Below are 15,822 nucleotides of genomic sequence, written 5' to 3'. Positions count from 1 at the left end.
CAACTCCCCAAAAGTATCCCCATCTCCAGCTAGTCATGGCAAGCATGTGGGTGTGACCAGCACTTAGAACAAAATTCTCTTTGACAAACTTAGTATTGGTCTTCTTCTCCAACAACATCTGAGCTATCTGTGACCTCATGCTATAATGGAATGAAGGGAGCTTGGAAGTTGCAAAAATGGATGTGAAATCCAGGGTTAATCCTATGGATCCTAATGGCTTCTTAAATATGTTGAAAGAGGGTTTTACTTTTTATTAATTATTAGTGTTGTAATTTATCTTTCCCCTTCCCAATGGATGATAGAGATTAAAAAAAAAAATCTGAGTTTTTAGGGCCTATTGTTCTACCACAACCGGTTAAGCTATCGCCTGTGATGCCAGCATCCCATATAAGACACTGGTTCAGATCCCAACTGCTGCACTTCAGATCCAGCTCCTTGCTGAAGCACCTGGAAAAGTAGCAGAAAATGGCCCAAGTATTTGTGCCTCTGCACCCATGTGGCTGACACTGAGGAAGCTCCTGTGTCTGGCCAGTCCCAGCCCGTCACTAAGACCATTTAGGGAGCAAATTAGCAGAAGCAAGATCTCTTCTGTGCCTTCCTCCCTGCCTTGCTCCTTCCTGGTTTGCTTCTCTTTTGCCCCTCCCCCTGTAACTCTGCCTTTCAAATAAATAAATCTTTTAAAAATTCTAAGCCCTTCTTCCTCACAAAAGCTATTGGCGATTCCTGGAAGTCTAGTAAATCTTTCTGAAAACATTAGTTTGTATCTTATTGATGACATAGCAAAATATAAAAGGGGCTTGCAAATTACTGTGAAAAAATATGTGGCTTGTTTGATATATGACCAAATATCTTCCTTTCCTTTCTTTTAGCCTCCACGAACGTCTCATCCTATTGTGAAGTTCTCCTGTATAGATTGTGAACCAATGGTAATAGACAAACTACCCTTTGACAAATATGAACTTGAACCTTCGCCTTTAACTCAATACATCTTGGAACGAAAGTCTCCCCATACTTGCTGGCAGGTACTTATCCTTTCCTATTAGCCAAATGTCTGTAACTGCACTGGAGTTTGTTTTAAGAAATGTTGAAAGTTAATGTGCAAATAATTAGATTAAATCTGTTAACACTATTTTTGCAATGCTATCAAATTAGCAGTAGGGCCGCAATAGAAATGATCACATCCTACATTACTATCTAAGGCATCAGAGAAGGCACCGGAGTATGAAGAAATTTCATATATTTATTTATTCCCCCATCAAGCCTGTCTATGAGCCCCAGGCTAAGAATTCCTAATTGCAGAACATAATTCTTTTTAGTTATGGCTTCTAGAGCTGGAGCAAGGTTCTCAGTCCTTAGTTTATATAATCCTTTAAACAGATGCTGTATTTATTTGAAAAGCACAGTCTGTCTCTGTCTCTCGTTCTGTCTCTCTCAGAGAGAGACAGAGATCTTCCATCTACAGGTTTATTCAGCAAACTCCCACAACAGCTGTGGGACTGGGTCAGTCAGAACCTCGTCTGAATCTCCCACAGGAGTAAACAAAAACCCAAGTATTTGAGCCATCATCACCTGTTATTTCCCTGGATGTTCACTAGTAGGAAATTGGATCAGAAGCAATGATAGACTCCCATCTAGGGAACTTTGACACGGGAAGCAGGCATCTCAAATTGTAGCTTAATCGTGCTGCGCCACAATGGCCACCCCTCAGCTTTATTTTTGTAATGTTCCATTTTCTGAAAGCCTATTGTCTGGGCCTGGCATTGTGGCATACAGGTAAAGCAGCTGCCTGTGACACTGGCATTCCATACAGGTGCTGGTTCATATCCCAGCTGCTCAACTTCTGATTCAGTTCCCAGCTAATGGTCTAGGAAGACAGCAGAGTGCTTAGGTCTCTGCCACCCAGATGAAGTGCTTGGCTGCAGGCTCCATCCTGGTCCAGATGGCCCTGTTGCAACCATCTGAGAAGTTAATTACTTGATGGAAGATCTCTATCCACCTTTCTGTAACTCTGGTTTTTATTGTTGTTTTATTATTTTTATTTTTGATGATTTTTACATAGGTGATTAGGGTCAAGGGCTACAGGAAGGTGAGTGAAATCACCATTTCCACATTCTCCTTTTTTCCTTCCTGTTTCTGAGGGAAGGGGAGAGGCAAGGAGAGAAGCCACACCCAGCCTCTGAAACACCTCTGCACCCTGGGATGGAGAGCAGACACCTGACATCACCCTAGGGTCCCCGAATTGGGGCATGCTCTGAGGGTCCTGCTCATTCAACAGTTCTGAATTACTGCCAATCTTACACTCCAAGCACAGTGAAAGCTCTCCAGAATCTACCAGTTGACATAGTTGGCAAATCTCCATTTGTCCAGTTATTCACTGCCACCACTTGGCCTGGGTAGTTGATTGATTTGTTCTGTCCTCCATCCTCTGTTGTGGTACCAGGTGTCCTCTGCACTCTGATTTTAAAATAAATGAATTTTTAAAAAGCTACACTTTTATTAATTTAAGAACTTAATTTGTCTTAATGAATATTGTTACTAAATGATATTTCAACTTATGTTTTCCATTTTGCTAACCAGGTATATGTTTGGGTATTTATGTTGTGGTCTGTGATTGCATAGTTTTGCTTATTTCCTAAATAACATATAAAGAAAATAAATGTGAACATTGTATTTAATATATGGTATATTCTGACATAAGCAGAGGCTAACAGCACTCTTTCTCTGCCGGTAATGTTGCAATGAACTGATGCTATGGGTTTGGTTTTACATAAAATCCTTACTGTCCTAACTGTACACTACTTCATGTTCTCAGGTATTTGTTACTAGCAGCGGGAAGTACAATGAACTTGGGTTTCCATTTGGTTATTTAAAAGCCAGTACCACTTTAACTTGTGTAAACCTCTTTGTGATGCCTTACAACTACCCAGTTTTACTTCCTCTTTTAGGTAAGTAAAATGCATAGTGACACTTAATCATCTCTAAAATACAACAATGAAAAACAGTGGAGGAAACATTCTGAATAAAATCAAAGATTCATTGATACCAGGATAGACAGAAATCTAAAAACTGTTTCAAAAGGATAGATTCTGCACATATATGTTTTATTGTTTTCCTTTAGTTGCTTTTTTTTAGATCAAATAAAGAGATACCCTTGACTTGTAGTGTATGCTCCTTATGCTGTTCTTTAGGTTTCATATTGCTATGCGCACTCTTCCCTTGGTATGAAATGTACTTGGCTTTTTCATAGACTCATTTGGACCAAAACATCCCATTGATTCGGGCTAGCTTTCCAGTGATTTGATGGTTTTTCTTTAAAAATAGAACTTTGATGGCAATATCAGCTTGCATTTTTTTCTGCCCAGGATACTAAATGCTGTTGAGACATCTATTTTAGGGAGGGTAACGAATTAAGGAAACAGGCACAAGAGTAAATTCTGCAATATCTGCTGTACCAACTGTGGTTTCCCTGGCAAAACTGTGAGGGGAGCACTTCAAGAAGCTAGTTCTCAGATACTACTGAACACGTGTGTGGAGAGCCTCTCTTGAAGAGCCACATCTATTTAGAGCAATACAATGTTGTGTAATAGCCTTCTAATTATAAAGTTGTGCATGTTTTTATCAAGTGGAATTTCCTGATTTTTGCTAAAATAATCAAATCTTCACTAAGGTTTTGTATGACTGTTTAAAGCCCAAGATTTTAGTATTATAAACACAATATATATACATTAAATGTATTGAATATGTAATAATTATAAATATTGAGACTTTAAAAGTTTAAGAGTAGGTCATCATAAACATATGATATTTTAATAGCTTACCTATTTTATTTTAGTCCAGTTTGAAGCTACCTTCTATGTTGTGTCTAACTTAAACATAAAGGTATCTTTGAGATTAGTAAGACTACCAATAAAGTTAATTTTGTGGTTTATGTCTCTTTGGTTAAATATACGTATGACTTCACTTCCTACAGCTATAAAATGAAGATATTATAATAGATAACATCACTGAAACTATTATCAGTATTGTTTTTTTATTTTTCAAGGATATTTTTGGATGCACTTATTGCAGTATAATTGCCATAAAAAGCTGTATGTGTAAATTTAATGTATACAACTTGACGATATTGGAGATAGGCATACATACATAAAATCGCCTGTCATTTCAAAAATTTATCCTTGCCCATTTTATTTGTTTATTTATGATAAGAGTATTTAACATAAGATCTATTCTATTAGTACATTTTTAACTAATCAATACAATATTGTTCACTGTAGGCACTATGCTAGAAGAGATTACATTGAGTGAAACATAACAGAAACAGAAGACAAATACTATTCTATACTCCTTTACATAATTTTTTTAGATTTATTTTTTCTTTAATTGAAAAGGCAGGTTTACAAAGAGAAGGAGAGACAGACAGAAATATCTTCCATCCATTGATTCACTCACCAGGTGGCCGCAATGGCAATGGAGCAGTTGATCTGAAGCCAGGAGCCCGATATCCCATGTGGGTGCAGGGTCCCAAGGCTTTGAGCCGTCCTCGACTGCTTTCCCAGGCCACAAGCAGGGAGCTGGATGGGAAGTGGAGCTGCCGGGACACGGTGCCCATATGGGATCCCAGTACATTCAAGCCAAGGATTTAGCCATCGAGCCTTTGTGCCACACCCTACATACTTTTTATTTTGAGATAATTGTAAGTTCACATACAGTTGTGATAGATAATACATAAAGAGATGACACAAAAAGTATAAACCACAAAAGCAAAACTAGACATATGAGGCTATATCAGATGTAAACCTTATATTCACCAAAGTGTACAACAAAGAAAAGGTGACCAATGACATAGCATAAAATGTTTGCAAATCGGATATTTGATAAGGGGCTAATACTCAAAATATATAAATAACTCCTATCAACAACAAAAGCGACAAAATGCGTCGATTAAAATGGGCAAAGAAGTTCAATAGCGTTTCTCCAAAGATTAACAGATGGTCCATGAGTATATGAAAAGATGATCAACATTACTAGCAAGGAATGGAATAAGGAGCAAAGCTGGACTCGAACCCAGGCACTCCAATACTGAAATATGGAATATAGGCATCCCAAGTGGTGTCTTAACCCACTGCATCAAATTCCCTGTCTGCATTTTTAAGTGATTACAAATGGTACAATCTTTTTATTGGTCTTATCTATATAGTCACTGTTGGTAAATAGAAATCCAATTGGTTACCTTTCAGTCTTTTGATTTTTAACTTGTAATGGTTTATTTATCTTTATTTAAAAAGTAGACTTTACAAAAGGAGGAGAGACAGAGAGAGATCTTCCATCCAAACCTAGGCAGATGTGAAGCCAGAAGCCTTTTCCAGTCTCCCACATGGGTGTAGGGTCCCAAGGGCCATCCTCTGTTGTTTTCCCAGGTAACCAGCAGGGAGCTGGATTGGAATTGGAGCAGCCAGGATACAAACTGATGCCCACCTTGGATGCCAGCAGAAGCAGGTGGAGAATTAGGCTGTTGAGCCCCACCACTTCTGTGATTTTTAGAATCAATGATCGTTAGAAGACCTGTTTGCTGCAGTGAGCCAGGAATTTGTCTAATAACAAAACAAGTGGAATCAGAAAACAAAGCACTGCATTTTATGATCTTGTGAATTCACCAAAATGAGAATAATTGATTATATATCTGTAAAAAGAAGAAAATGTCTAGTTGCTTTCCATAGGTAACCATTAAGAGTTTCACATAGTCCTGTTTGCAGAGAACTTAGACACATGGCATTGGGATAGTTTTGTTTCTGAAAGTAAAACATTTTTAAACAAGAACTAAAAAAAATCCAAAGAAATAAGGCAAAACAGGATAGATTTATAGTATCTTTAGTATATATACTATAGCTGTAGCAGATTCATATTTATTTCTGGGGATATCAATTTTGAATTATTATATTAAAATATTTCTCTTATATTTGGAAAGAAGTAAAGAGATGTTTCATACATTTGGGGGGGATGCAGCTCAGTTCTAGAGAAATTGCATGCATTTTCATGCAGTGTACATAATGTACCTGGTTTGTTAGAATAATTAAAGCTAATTATGAAAAGATAAGAAATGTTTGCTTATTTAAGCTAAATAAATTCAGGTATATCACAGAACATGGTACTCAAGGAGCATACTGACTATGGAAACCAAAGAAATGATGAAAGAGAGATCTGGTTCAAAAAGGATGAGATGCTTAAGGAAAATCTGAAATAGAGTTTAAGGATTACCCATGGTTGCTCAGAAATTTAAGGCTTAGCTTTTGTTCTCATATACTTGATAAACTCTCTTACCTTGACCTTCTAGCACAAAGTATAGCATCCTCTATGCTTAAATGAAAAAATAAAAGTTATTCTATCAACCAGGGACCCATGGATTCCTATCCTTAGGTGAAAATTACTACAATAGTGTTATCAACACATAATGGTTTACAGAAATATCTCAAGGAAATCAGAATCATATTTGATATTCTATTTGTATCAAAGATGGAAGAAAAATGTGTAACTCAAGAACTTATTTTCTACAAAAATATTGCAGATAATTTTGGTAAATAGTGCAAGAAATTACAAAAGCCAATAAACTACAGTGACAATTTTATCTAGTGCAATTCCAATCTGAAATATCAAAATGTGAACTGCTTAATGTAAATATTGGAAGTTAGGACTAGCTTAATGTAATATTTTATTTGGTTTTCTGTTCCAGATGACTTGTTTAAAGTTCACAAGCTTAAGCCAAATCTGAAGTGGCGACAGGCTTTTGACAGCTACTTAAAAACTCTGCCTCCATACTACTTATTAGTATGTATTTCTGTGTATATATACATAAACTGTATCAATGATTGTTGTCCTAAGAAATGCCAATGAATCAGTTTTGCCATGCAATAAGAAAGCCATCTTTTTAATTTTACAAATATTTGTGTCATCATTGTCTTCTCCAATCATGTGTAAAAGTTTGGAGATGAAGTGGTGCCACAAAAAAGGAACTGCTTTCTCTATTTTATTTCTTTTCCCTGCCATGGTTATTTGTTTGTTTATTTATTTATCTATCTATTCATGTGAAACACATCTATGTTTGTCTTACTGAAGCGAGGCTTATAAAATTGAAGTTTGAAATTTAAGAACAGATCTTTTTCGTATATGACATCAACTTTCCTTTGTGACTCTAGACATTCTCTGTGGGATTTCCCCATGAAAAAGGAGACTACAGCTGCTTATTGATTGTTAAATGTATTTTAGATAGAGCATGAAATGTAAGAAATGATAGGCAACATCCAAAAATTACTTGGCCTCATTTTTATTTTTATAGTCAGGAGAGTATTCATGATCATTTTAAATTGGTAGTATAATCTAAAGCAAGATTATCTGAACTATTTCAGAGGTTAATATGGTAACTTTAAGAAAAGTTTCTAGAGATGACATGACAGAGTCTTAAATTATACCAATGGTGTCACTGGGAGGAGAAACTGGTGTGTTGGTATTTATCATGACAGGAATGGGGTGCACAATAAGATACAATGTTAAATGTTTTTATGACGTGGGGATTAAGACTGAAAGCAATTTACCTGTTTGAATTTGCTGTTGTTCTTCTTAGCCCACTCTCTTCTGATTTTTTTACTTTCTGCTTCTTATTTCTCTGCTATTTTCATTGCCACTTTTTAATGTTCCATGTTTGGTTTTATGTGCAGCACCTTGACTTCTAAGAAATGAATCATGTCCCTTTGCCTCCTATAGCTGAACTTTGAGTATTTTAAGATTTATTCTATTCTTACTGTTGTGTATTTTGTTTCCTTATAGCCATTAAAGAAAGCACTAAGGATGATGGGAGCTCCAAATCTGATATCAGATAATTTAGATTGTGGACTTAGTTACAGTGTTATCTCTTACCTTAAAAAACTCAGCCAACAGGTAGTATTGGTAAAAACAAACAAACAAAACTCCTTTGCCCTCGGAAGTGCATTTCCTTATTCTTTAGTGTAATTGTAATTTCTCAAATTAAATGTGTATATATCTCTACACTCTATGAATTAATAATAATGTGATTCTCTATGGCTTCTAGCTTAAACATTTAACTACAGTTAAAGGTCTGTCAGTATCATTTGATGCTGTGCCATTTTTCCTTTTGCCTGCCAGTTTGTTCTACCCTCAAGCTGGTTGCTCGTGGCCCAAGAGGGGGAGAGGCTTAATAAAATTCTCTCGTGGGTCACGTTTTGCCTGTTCTCAACCTAGTTTCTTCTCCAATCACTTTGGGCTAGAGAATTTCCCTCTTGTAGGCCAGCACACTTAGGCATAGTGCGATTCACTGGCTTGCCTGAAATTGGTTTTCAGACACACACTCACATGCTGGCCCTTGGACAAACGGTCATATGCTTTCCTCTGGAGTGTGGACAGCTGAGACCAGTATTCCTCCTCCTGGAGCATAATGGGGCCTCAGGAGACCTGAAGAGTGGAGTTCAACTTCCTCTCATTTTGCCCTGCAGCTATGCCTGTATAGCCCCACCTCATTTATCATTATTCACCTTGTCCCTTGCCTGCCCCTCTCTATTAGTACCTCATCCTCCACTCACCACTCCTTGTCATACTTCTCACCTCTCCCTAGCCCTTTCTTGCTGAGTAGAAATGTCAGAATTACTGAGGGTAGAGCCTTACTGCTATACAAATGTGTTTTGTTTCAAGGCAAATTATCTAATAGGACAGATGCATGCATAAATGTGTTCCCAAGTAGGAAACTACAGTTACATTTTCAGGGATTAAAATGCTTAAAGTCAAATATGTTTGGAAGTTTGGCTTTTCAAAACAGACAGTAGCAAGCAAAGTGTCAGATTTCATTAAAGGATCAAAAAAACTCCACAACTGAGATGCTGACACACCTTGCTAGGAACTGGCCAAAAAAAAAAAAAATTATTCTAGAGCTTACTAGCTCTTACCAGTCCAGTGTGCTCAGAAATACAAGAGAAAGTGAAGTCAAAATCTTGGTAGATTCATGATCTACTGAGTGTCCCTTATTGCTTTTTCCTCTCTGCTAATGGATTTTCTTTTGTTGTTATAAATGTTTTGGTTTGGTTACTTATTTATCTATTTATTAATCTATTGATTTGTATGATTTCTATTTAATGTTTACCCTGGGCCTTTAAGGCTGTCTCAGCAGGGTTTGACCTCAAGGAAGAAAGTGAACAGAGTTGAAAATAATAAAAGTTCTAGAACTTTTGGGGGCCAACATTTGTCTATATGAACTTTCAAGACCATTTAAGAAAACAGAATCTTCATCTCATATTTCATGTATTAAGAATTTTGGCAGTTAACAAACATACTTAATTCTAGTTTTTAGAGAAATTGATAAATGTCTCTGGCCAAACCACAAAAAATCTAAACTTATTTTGGGCTTACTGGACATTGATGGAGTTCCATGATTTAGAGAGAAAGAGAAAATCATTACTAATTTATTATAGTTCTATTTGCTATTCATTTAATTACTCTGTCATCAATGTTCCTTGAACTATCTCACATATAAGTAAAACACACAGTATGCCAAATGTATTGCTATAATATTCACGCAAACAATATCAAGCCATATGATAGGATTTTGCATTGTAAGTTAGCAAGATACTTATGGAATTCACATTACAAATTCTTTACATAATCTGTTAACTATCACCTTCTATAACTTTTTTATAATCCTATATTAGAAATAAGCAGATTATTTTTTTCAGATATTTTGCCACTTTGTGTAATCTAAATTTGAGAGCTAATTTACATTTATAAGTATAGAATCTTGAACTTTTTTCCTGGATCTGAAATTAATATTAACTCTGACCAGATTTTACAGTAACAAAATGTGTTTTTAGATGTCCTTGAGTGAAATTCTTTCCTATGATTTCCATTCTTTCCATAGTTTAATCCTAATTTTGGCACTAGATAAGGAAAAAAGGTTTTATTTATCTTTCTAGCCCATCTCGCTTTGCTGTGGTAATACAGAGGCACAGGAAAAGTTTAATTATCCACTTTCCTGTGATTTGCAATTGAAAGTTTTTCTGTGGGTTTCTTAAAATACTGTCTTTCTTAAGTAGTAAAAAATGACAGTGATAATGTAGATATTTTCATAACATACTATCTACTTTCGTTTTAGACCAAACTAGAGTCAGAACGAATACTAGCATCAGTGGGGAAGAAACCTCCCCAGGAAATTGGAATCAGAGTGAAAAATCATTCTACAGGTGGTGTGCCCTTGACTCACAATACAAACTTTAGAAAGCTATTGAAAGAAATCACAGGGGAAACTGCACCAAGACTGACAGAATTTAATACCAAAGAATTTGCTGGCTTTCAAGTAGGGCTTTTAAACAAGGTAAATTGTAATACAAGTCATTTCATGTTTTGAACTTGCCTGATACATACATTTTGTCTTCCATATTTCTTTGAGTTCAAAAAATGACAATCCTGCTTTGGCATGATGAGCTGCTAACTGACCAGGTTGAGCATTGTCCTGCCGGTAGAGGCCAATATGGAATTAAATGTACATGTTTGGGGGACAACAGTCTATGAAGATGAAGGTGCCAGAAAGCTGGGGTACGCAGAGACACAGACGTCAGTGCTGATCTCGTGCCTTTGAGAGGAAGGAGACGGAAGGCTGTGTGAAGTGATGCAGGCATTGACACAGTTGGGAGACAGTCTTTGCTGCTATCCCAACAGGGACCTTTGACACCAGGCTTCCCTTTAGAGGAGCTTCCTGTTGGGCAGAGTTGGTGATTCAGCTGTTCTCCATCACTGGCTGTGGGCAACCTGGACACAGTGTGGCCTCGGGGCCATGCCTAATGTGCTGCCAGAGGCTTCCTGCCAGCTGTATTCATTGCAGAATTAGTTATCACCTTCCTGGGGGGTAGGGAGGGAATCCCAGCCGCTCACTGCCGTGGCTGCCAGAGGACTCGATGTCCTGCCAAGCTGCCACAGGCCTAAATCTCGCGAGATCTAAATGATACATGAAAAGAGATGTTTCTGATGCCTAATTGGTTTGGATATGTAGAAATCGAGACAGTGAGAACTTTCTACCAGGAAAACTCTGATGTACTCAGTAGTATTGGATATTGCTTTCTGCAAGAAAAGTTTAAGAATGTGAAGTACTGTATTTCTATATTAAATGCCTCAGGAGTAAACGGAATTGTTTCATTTCACATAGGATTTGAAACCTCAGACGTATAGAAATGCTTATGATATTCCACGTAGAGATCTTTTAGACCAGTTAACCAGAATGAGATCAAATCTACTGAAAGTACACAAGTTCATAGTTGGACAAGATGAAGGTAACTGAGCAGCGAAGTACCCTCTGTTGATTGAGAAAATACCATGTGTGGCTTCCATGAAGGTAGTCACAGAACGAGTAGGTAGTTTAGAACATCACTTTCTTTTTCCTGGTGACCTTGCAGATGCCCTTCATAGTGTTCCAGTTGCCCAAATGGGCAACTATCAGGAGTATCTGAAGACTCTGGCTTCTCCACTACGAGAGATTGACCCAGATCAACCGAAAAGACTGCACACTTTTGGCAACCCATTTAAACAAGATAAGAAGGTACAACACCAATTCCTATATCTAAATTATTATATCCTTGCTGCAAGTTTTTTTTTTTTTTTTTTTTAACAGCAAGATGAACATAAATCCGAAGCTCTTGGTCTGTTAAAAAGCTAAGGTTCACACCATGGCTCTTCAGAGATGACAAGTGGGAGACTTTATATGCAGAAGTGTGTTGCTTGAATAAAATAATTGCTGCCATTTATCGACTGCCGAGTAGATACTGTAATGGTGCTTTAAATAATGGCATCTGATGTTGCAGTTGTGTTGTGAGGCAGATGTTGCTGTCTGCTCCTTAATGAGAAGGGGCAAAGTTTTAAAGTGGTCAAATGACTTACCCTGTGGCATAGTGACTTAGCTGGTAAGAACCAGGCTTTGAAAGCACATCTTTCTGATTGAAGAGGCTATATTCTTCCCCAGCTTCACATGCTAGTGTTAAAACTATTGAGACGTCTATTTATTTCACATATTTTTATGATTCAGGTTTGCTATGGCCTAGTTAGGCAGTGATGAGAACTATCAAATACTAGGTGATGTTGCCAATTTGAATTGTCCTACTACAAATCTAGATTTGAAGGGTGTGTGTGCGTCAGAGAGAGAGGGAGGGAAAGTTTTACCATTGGAACATGAAGAATGAGATTATATCTTATGAAGGAGACTATTGGTTTAAAGGCTTAGAACATGCAATAATATCTATAACATTAAAACTGGACTCAAAAGTATTCTATCACACCCTAATCCTCAATTAACTGGAGCTTTTATTTTTATTTCTCTGCCTTGAATTCCTCATCGTGACAGTAAGGATACCAATTACACTTACTTGGTAGAACTGTACAGAATATTATGTGAAGTAATACATTCACATTGTCTAGAACATTATCAAGAATGTACTAAATGTTCAGCAAAAATGTTTTCCCTTCTCTATTCTGTTTATGTGGGAAATCATTTGTAGAAGTGATTTGTCTTGATTCTATTCAAATAATGAGACTCGAATTCTTTCGTTGCCTGTGGATAGTTTTTAGCTGGCTTTTGTTTTTATGTATTGCTGGCTTTCATCTTTCATCTGTAAGCTTCAGAGCGAAAAGCCTCCTTACTCAGCACCAAGACAGATTTATGTAAATCTATGTTTGAAGTGGTGGTGGAGGAAATGATATCACCGTCTATGTATAGCATTCCACACAGTTTTATCCAGTGTTTCTTGATAATGGATTTGAAACAGAAAAGAACAAAAAAAGCTAATTGTTTCCCCTACCAAGAATTGGTGCAAAATGATTTGTACTGCTTCAAAAACAGTAGTTGTGGGTTTATCCCTTCTGATGATTTTGAGCTTTTTAATGACTCACTGTTGTAGTGCATTTGGCCTTGTATTTTAATAGTTTTGTTCCTATTTAATTTCTGAGAATGTAGTTTATGTGGGGCATGGTAACTGATTGGCCCATGACTAATGAAATATTACATGATTGAGCACATTTGCATATGAACAGTGCTTACAGTTTTGTTATATATATATATTTTTAATTTTAGTCTTTAGTGGAATTTGTCAACTTTTTCCTTTTTTTAGGGAATGATGATTGATGAAGCAGATGAGTTTGTGGCAGGGCCACAAAATAAAGTCAAGCGTCCTGGAGAACCCAATAATCCTATGTCATCTAAGAGAAGGCGGAGCATGTCCCAGCTGTTGAGGAAACCACAAGCCCCGCCTCCTGTAATTAACCATGTGGGTGGAAAGGAGCCATCCTCAGCGTTGTGGTTCCCATCTTATCCAAACCTCATAAAATCTACTGTTGGACATTCAGGTATAAAGTAGTAGTTCTGATTTCCTTTTGGTTCCTAGAGGAATGAGACACTAACAAATCTCACTTTCCTTTGTATTTGTTTCTTTTGTAAGGAGTTTATTCCATCATCTGTGTTGTAGCTATGATAGCCCCATGGAATTCTCGAAGAATACTTCAAAAACTTTGTGGAGGGGCCAGTGCTGTGGTGCTGTAGGTTAAGCTGCTGCTTGCAATGCTGGCATTCTCATCTGAATGCCAGTTCGCCTCCTGACTGCTCCAGTTTTGATCCAGCTCCCTGAAATGCACCTGTGAGAGCAGCAGAAGATGGCCCTTTGTACCCCGCCCCCACCCACGTGGGAGACTTGAATGGGGTTCTGAGCTCCTGGCTCCAGGCCATTTGCAGCCACTGGGGGAGTGAACCAGCAGATGAAAGAAATCTTTCTCTCCATAACTCCATTTTCCAAATAAATAAATGAATACCTTTGTCTTTTAAAAAAAAATTGTGAGAAAATAGAATTAAAAATCAGTGTATGGAGAGACCTTTGGCACAGTAGTTAAGACAGCTGAAAATAAATTTATTTTGTTGAAAAACTTTTAAAATCTGGGCATAATTTCATGGTATACATCTTCATGAGCTGTTTAAACAGCTTTTGTTTTCATGCACTTCAAAAATTTTTGCACCGAAATAAACACTTTTAATTACATTTTTCATTCACTTTTTTGAGGTATACAAGGAGAAAAGATCTATAATTATGTAGTAGTAGCATAATAATCAACAGCAATTAATATGTAACTTAGCAAATAGCTAACACAGTAACTAATGGAGAAATTAATGTTGTGATCCAGGGAAGCATGGAATCTGCCTCCCAACCCCACCCCCCACCCAGCAATAATCAAGGTCACCAGCATTGCACACCATTGTTCACTCTCTCCTATATAGAAACCTCAGGGTCCCCAACACCACAAGCTCCCAGTTTTCTTTTCCCTTTAATGATGATTCCTTGTTATCCTCTTTTTCTGGTTTCATCATTTCTTTCCCACCTCTAAGTAGTGTAGGACCTCAAAATTCAGTCCTAGGATTTCTTTCTTGCCGCCCCTTTCTCTCTGATCCCATGTAGCTTTGGGACTTTCTATTTGTCTTTCACCAAGTCCAACATTCATCCTTCTAGAGTGTAACTTGCCCCTCAACGCTAGACTCGGAAATAACCACAAACGTGGCATCTCCATTTAGGTGTCTAATAAGCGCACAAATCTGTGTAGGTTTTCTAACATCTTAAGCCTCTGACATTACTCTTCTCCGAAGCAGATCTACTTGCAGCCTTTTCCGTGGCGTTTGATGACACCCGTGGGGTTTGTAAAGGCTACAGCATCCCTGGATTGTATGTCCACCATCTCCTGGGCTGTCCTGGGTGATGCTCTGCTACTCTCCCTCACATCACGGCTTCCTTCTAATTCAAGTCCAGCTGTGCTTTTTGGTTGGCTCAATAGCGCCTCCTGTCTCTCCTCCCTGGAATGTGAATTGCATGACTTCAGGGGACATTTCTTTCCATTTTCTTGACTGTTGATGCCCAGACAGGGGTGGCACAAAGGAGAAACACAGGAAACTGAGTCATTTGATTTGGAGAAAGAAGGAACCCACTTCTCTGACACAGAAGGGAAATTTGAGGAGGATCCTATACAGATGGGAATTTGGGGTGATGGAGTAGATTGCTCAGCTAAATAACATCTGTGTTTTCTCAGAATATTTGATGTAGGAGCTGGGTGCTCATGCAACAGTTAAGTTACCATTTGGGGTGGCCATTGTGGTACTGCAGGTTTAAATGCTGCTTGAGAGGCCCATGTTAGAGTACTCAGTGGGATCCTGGCTCTTACACTTCCAATCCAGCTTCCTGCTAATACACCTGAAAACAGAGGTTAATGGCTCAAGTACTTGGATCCCTCTCTCCTGCCACCCACATGTGAGATCAAGATGGAGTCTCTGGCTTTGGCCTGCGTAATCCAGGCTGCTTGCAAGTATTTGAAGAATGAATTGGCCGATAAATGATTCTCTCTCTCTACTCATTCATTCTTTCTTTTTCTGTCTGCCTTTCAAATAAATACTTCTGGAAAACAATGATGTAAGGAAGATGCAGGTTGGTATGCCTGCAAGTTTTCTGACTTCATGCTCAGTGAAGCATGTCAGCTTGTACATGAATTTGAAAAGTCATCATGTCATGTGAGACTTGCTGCTTTTCCACTTGTAAATCATAACACTCTTGACACTAAATAATGAATGCCAGGGATCTGCGAATGGTTGTTGAGTAGTTGTGTTGTCTTTCTTAATTTCTCTAGGTTCACAGTGTCAGAAAGGGAAGAAGATGGTTTAATTGTATTATCTTCCTGAGCTCAATTTGAAGGCTCTCTAATCTTCTGGTTGATCATCCCAATTTATGAAACAAGTAATTTTGGGACTGGCATTGTGGC

General features: G+C 37.8%; 1 protein-coding gene across 5 annotated transcripts in view; it reads left to right on the top strand.

The window, feature by feature from the left end:
* LOC121169058 (integrator complex subunit 6-like) overlaps positions 1–15,822 on the top strand; it is a 60,906-nt gene that overhangs the window by 40,997 nt on the left and 4,087 nt on the right. For 3 of the 5 annotated variants that reach the window (XM_040999523.1, XM_040999519.1, XM_040999521.1), the window contains 8 exons: positions 870–1,022; positions 2,813–2,945; positions 6,728–6,822; positions 7,819–7,929; positions 10,148–10,366; positions 11,195–11,318; positions 11,442–11,584; positions 13,146–13,380. In XM_040999523.1, coding sequence (XP_040855457.1) covers positions 870–1,022; positions 2,813–2,945; positions 6,728–6,822; positions 7,819–7,929; positions 10,148–10,366; positions 11,195–11,318; positions 11,442–11,584; positions 13,146–13,380 — 1,213 coding nt within the window. The remainder of the gene's footprint in view (positions 1–869; positions 1,023–2,812; positions 2,946–6,727; positions 6,823–7,818; positions 7,930–10,147; positions 10,367–11,194; positions 11,319–11,441; positions 11,585–13,145; positions 13,381–15,822) is intronic. The other 2 variants (XM_040999522.1, XM_040999520.1) reach the window with 2 other exon arrangements.

Source organism: Ochotona curzoniae, unplaced genomic scaffold (assembly GCF_017591425.1).
Source record: "Ochotona curzoniae isolate NIBS_2020 unplaced genomic scaffold, NIBS_Ocur_1.0 scaffold_1852, whole genome shotgun sequence".
Taxonomy (NCBI): domain Eukaryota; kingdom Metazoa; phylum Chordata; class Mammalia; order Lagomorpha; family Ochotonidae; genus Ochotona; species Ochotona curzoniae.
This window is presented reverse-complemented; position numbering and strand designations above follow the sequence as displayed.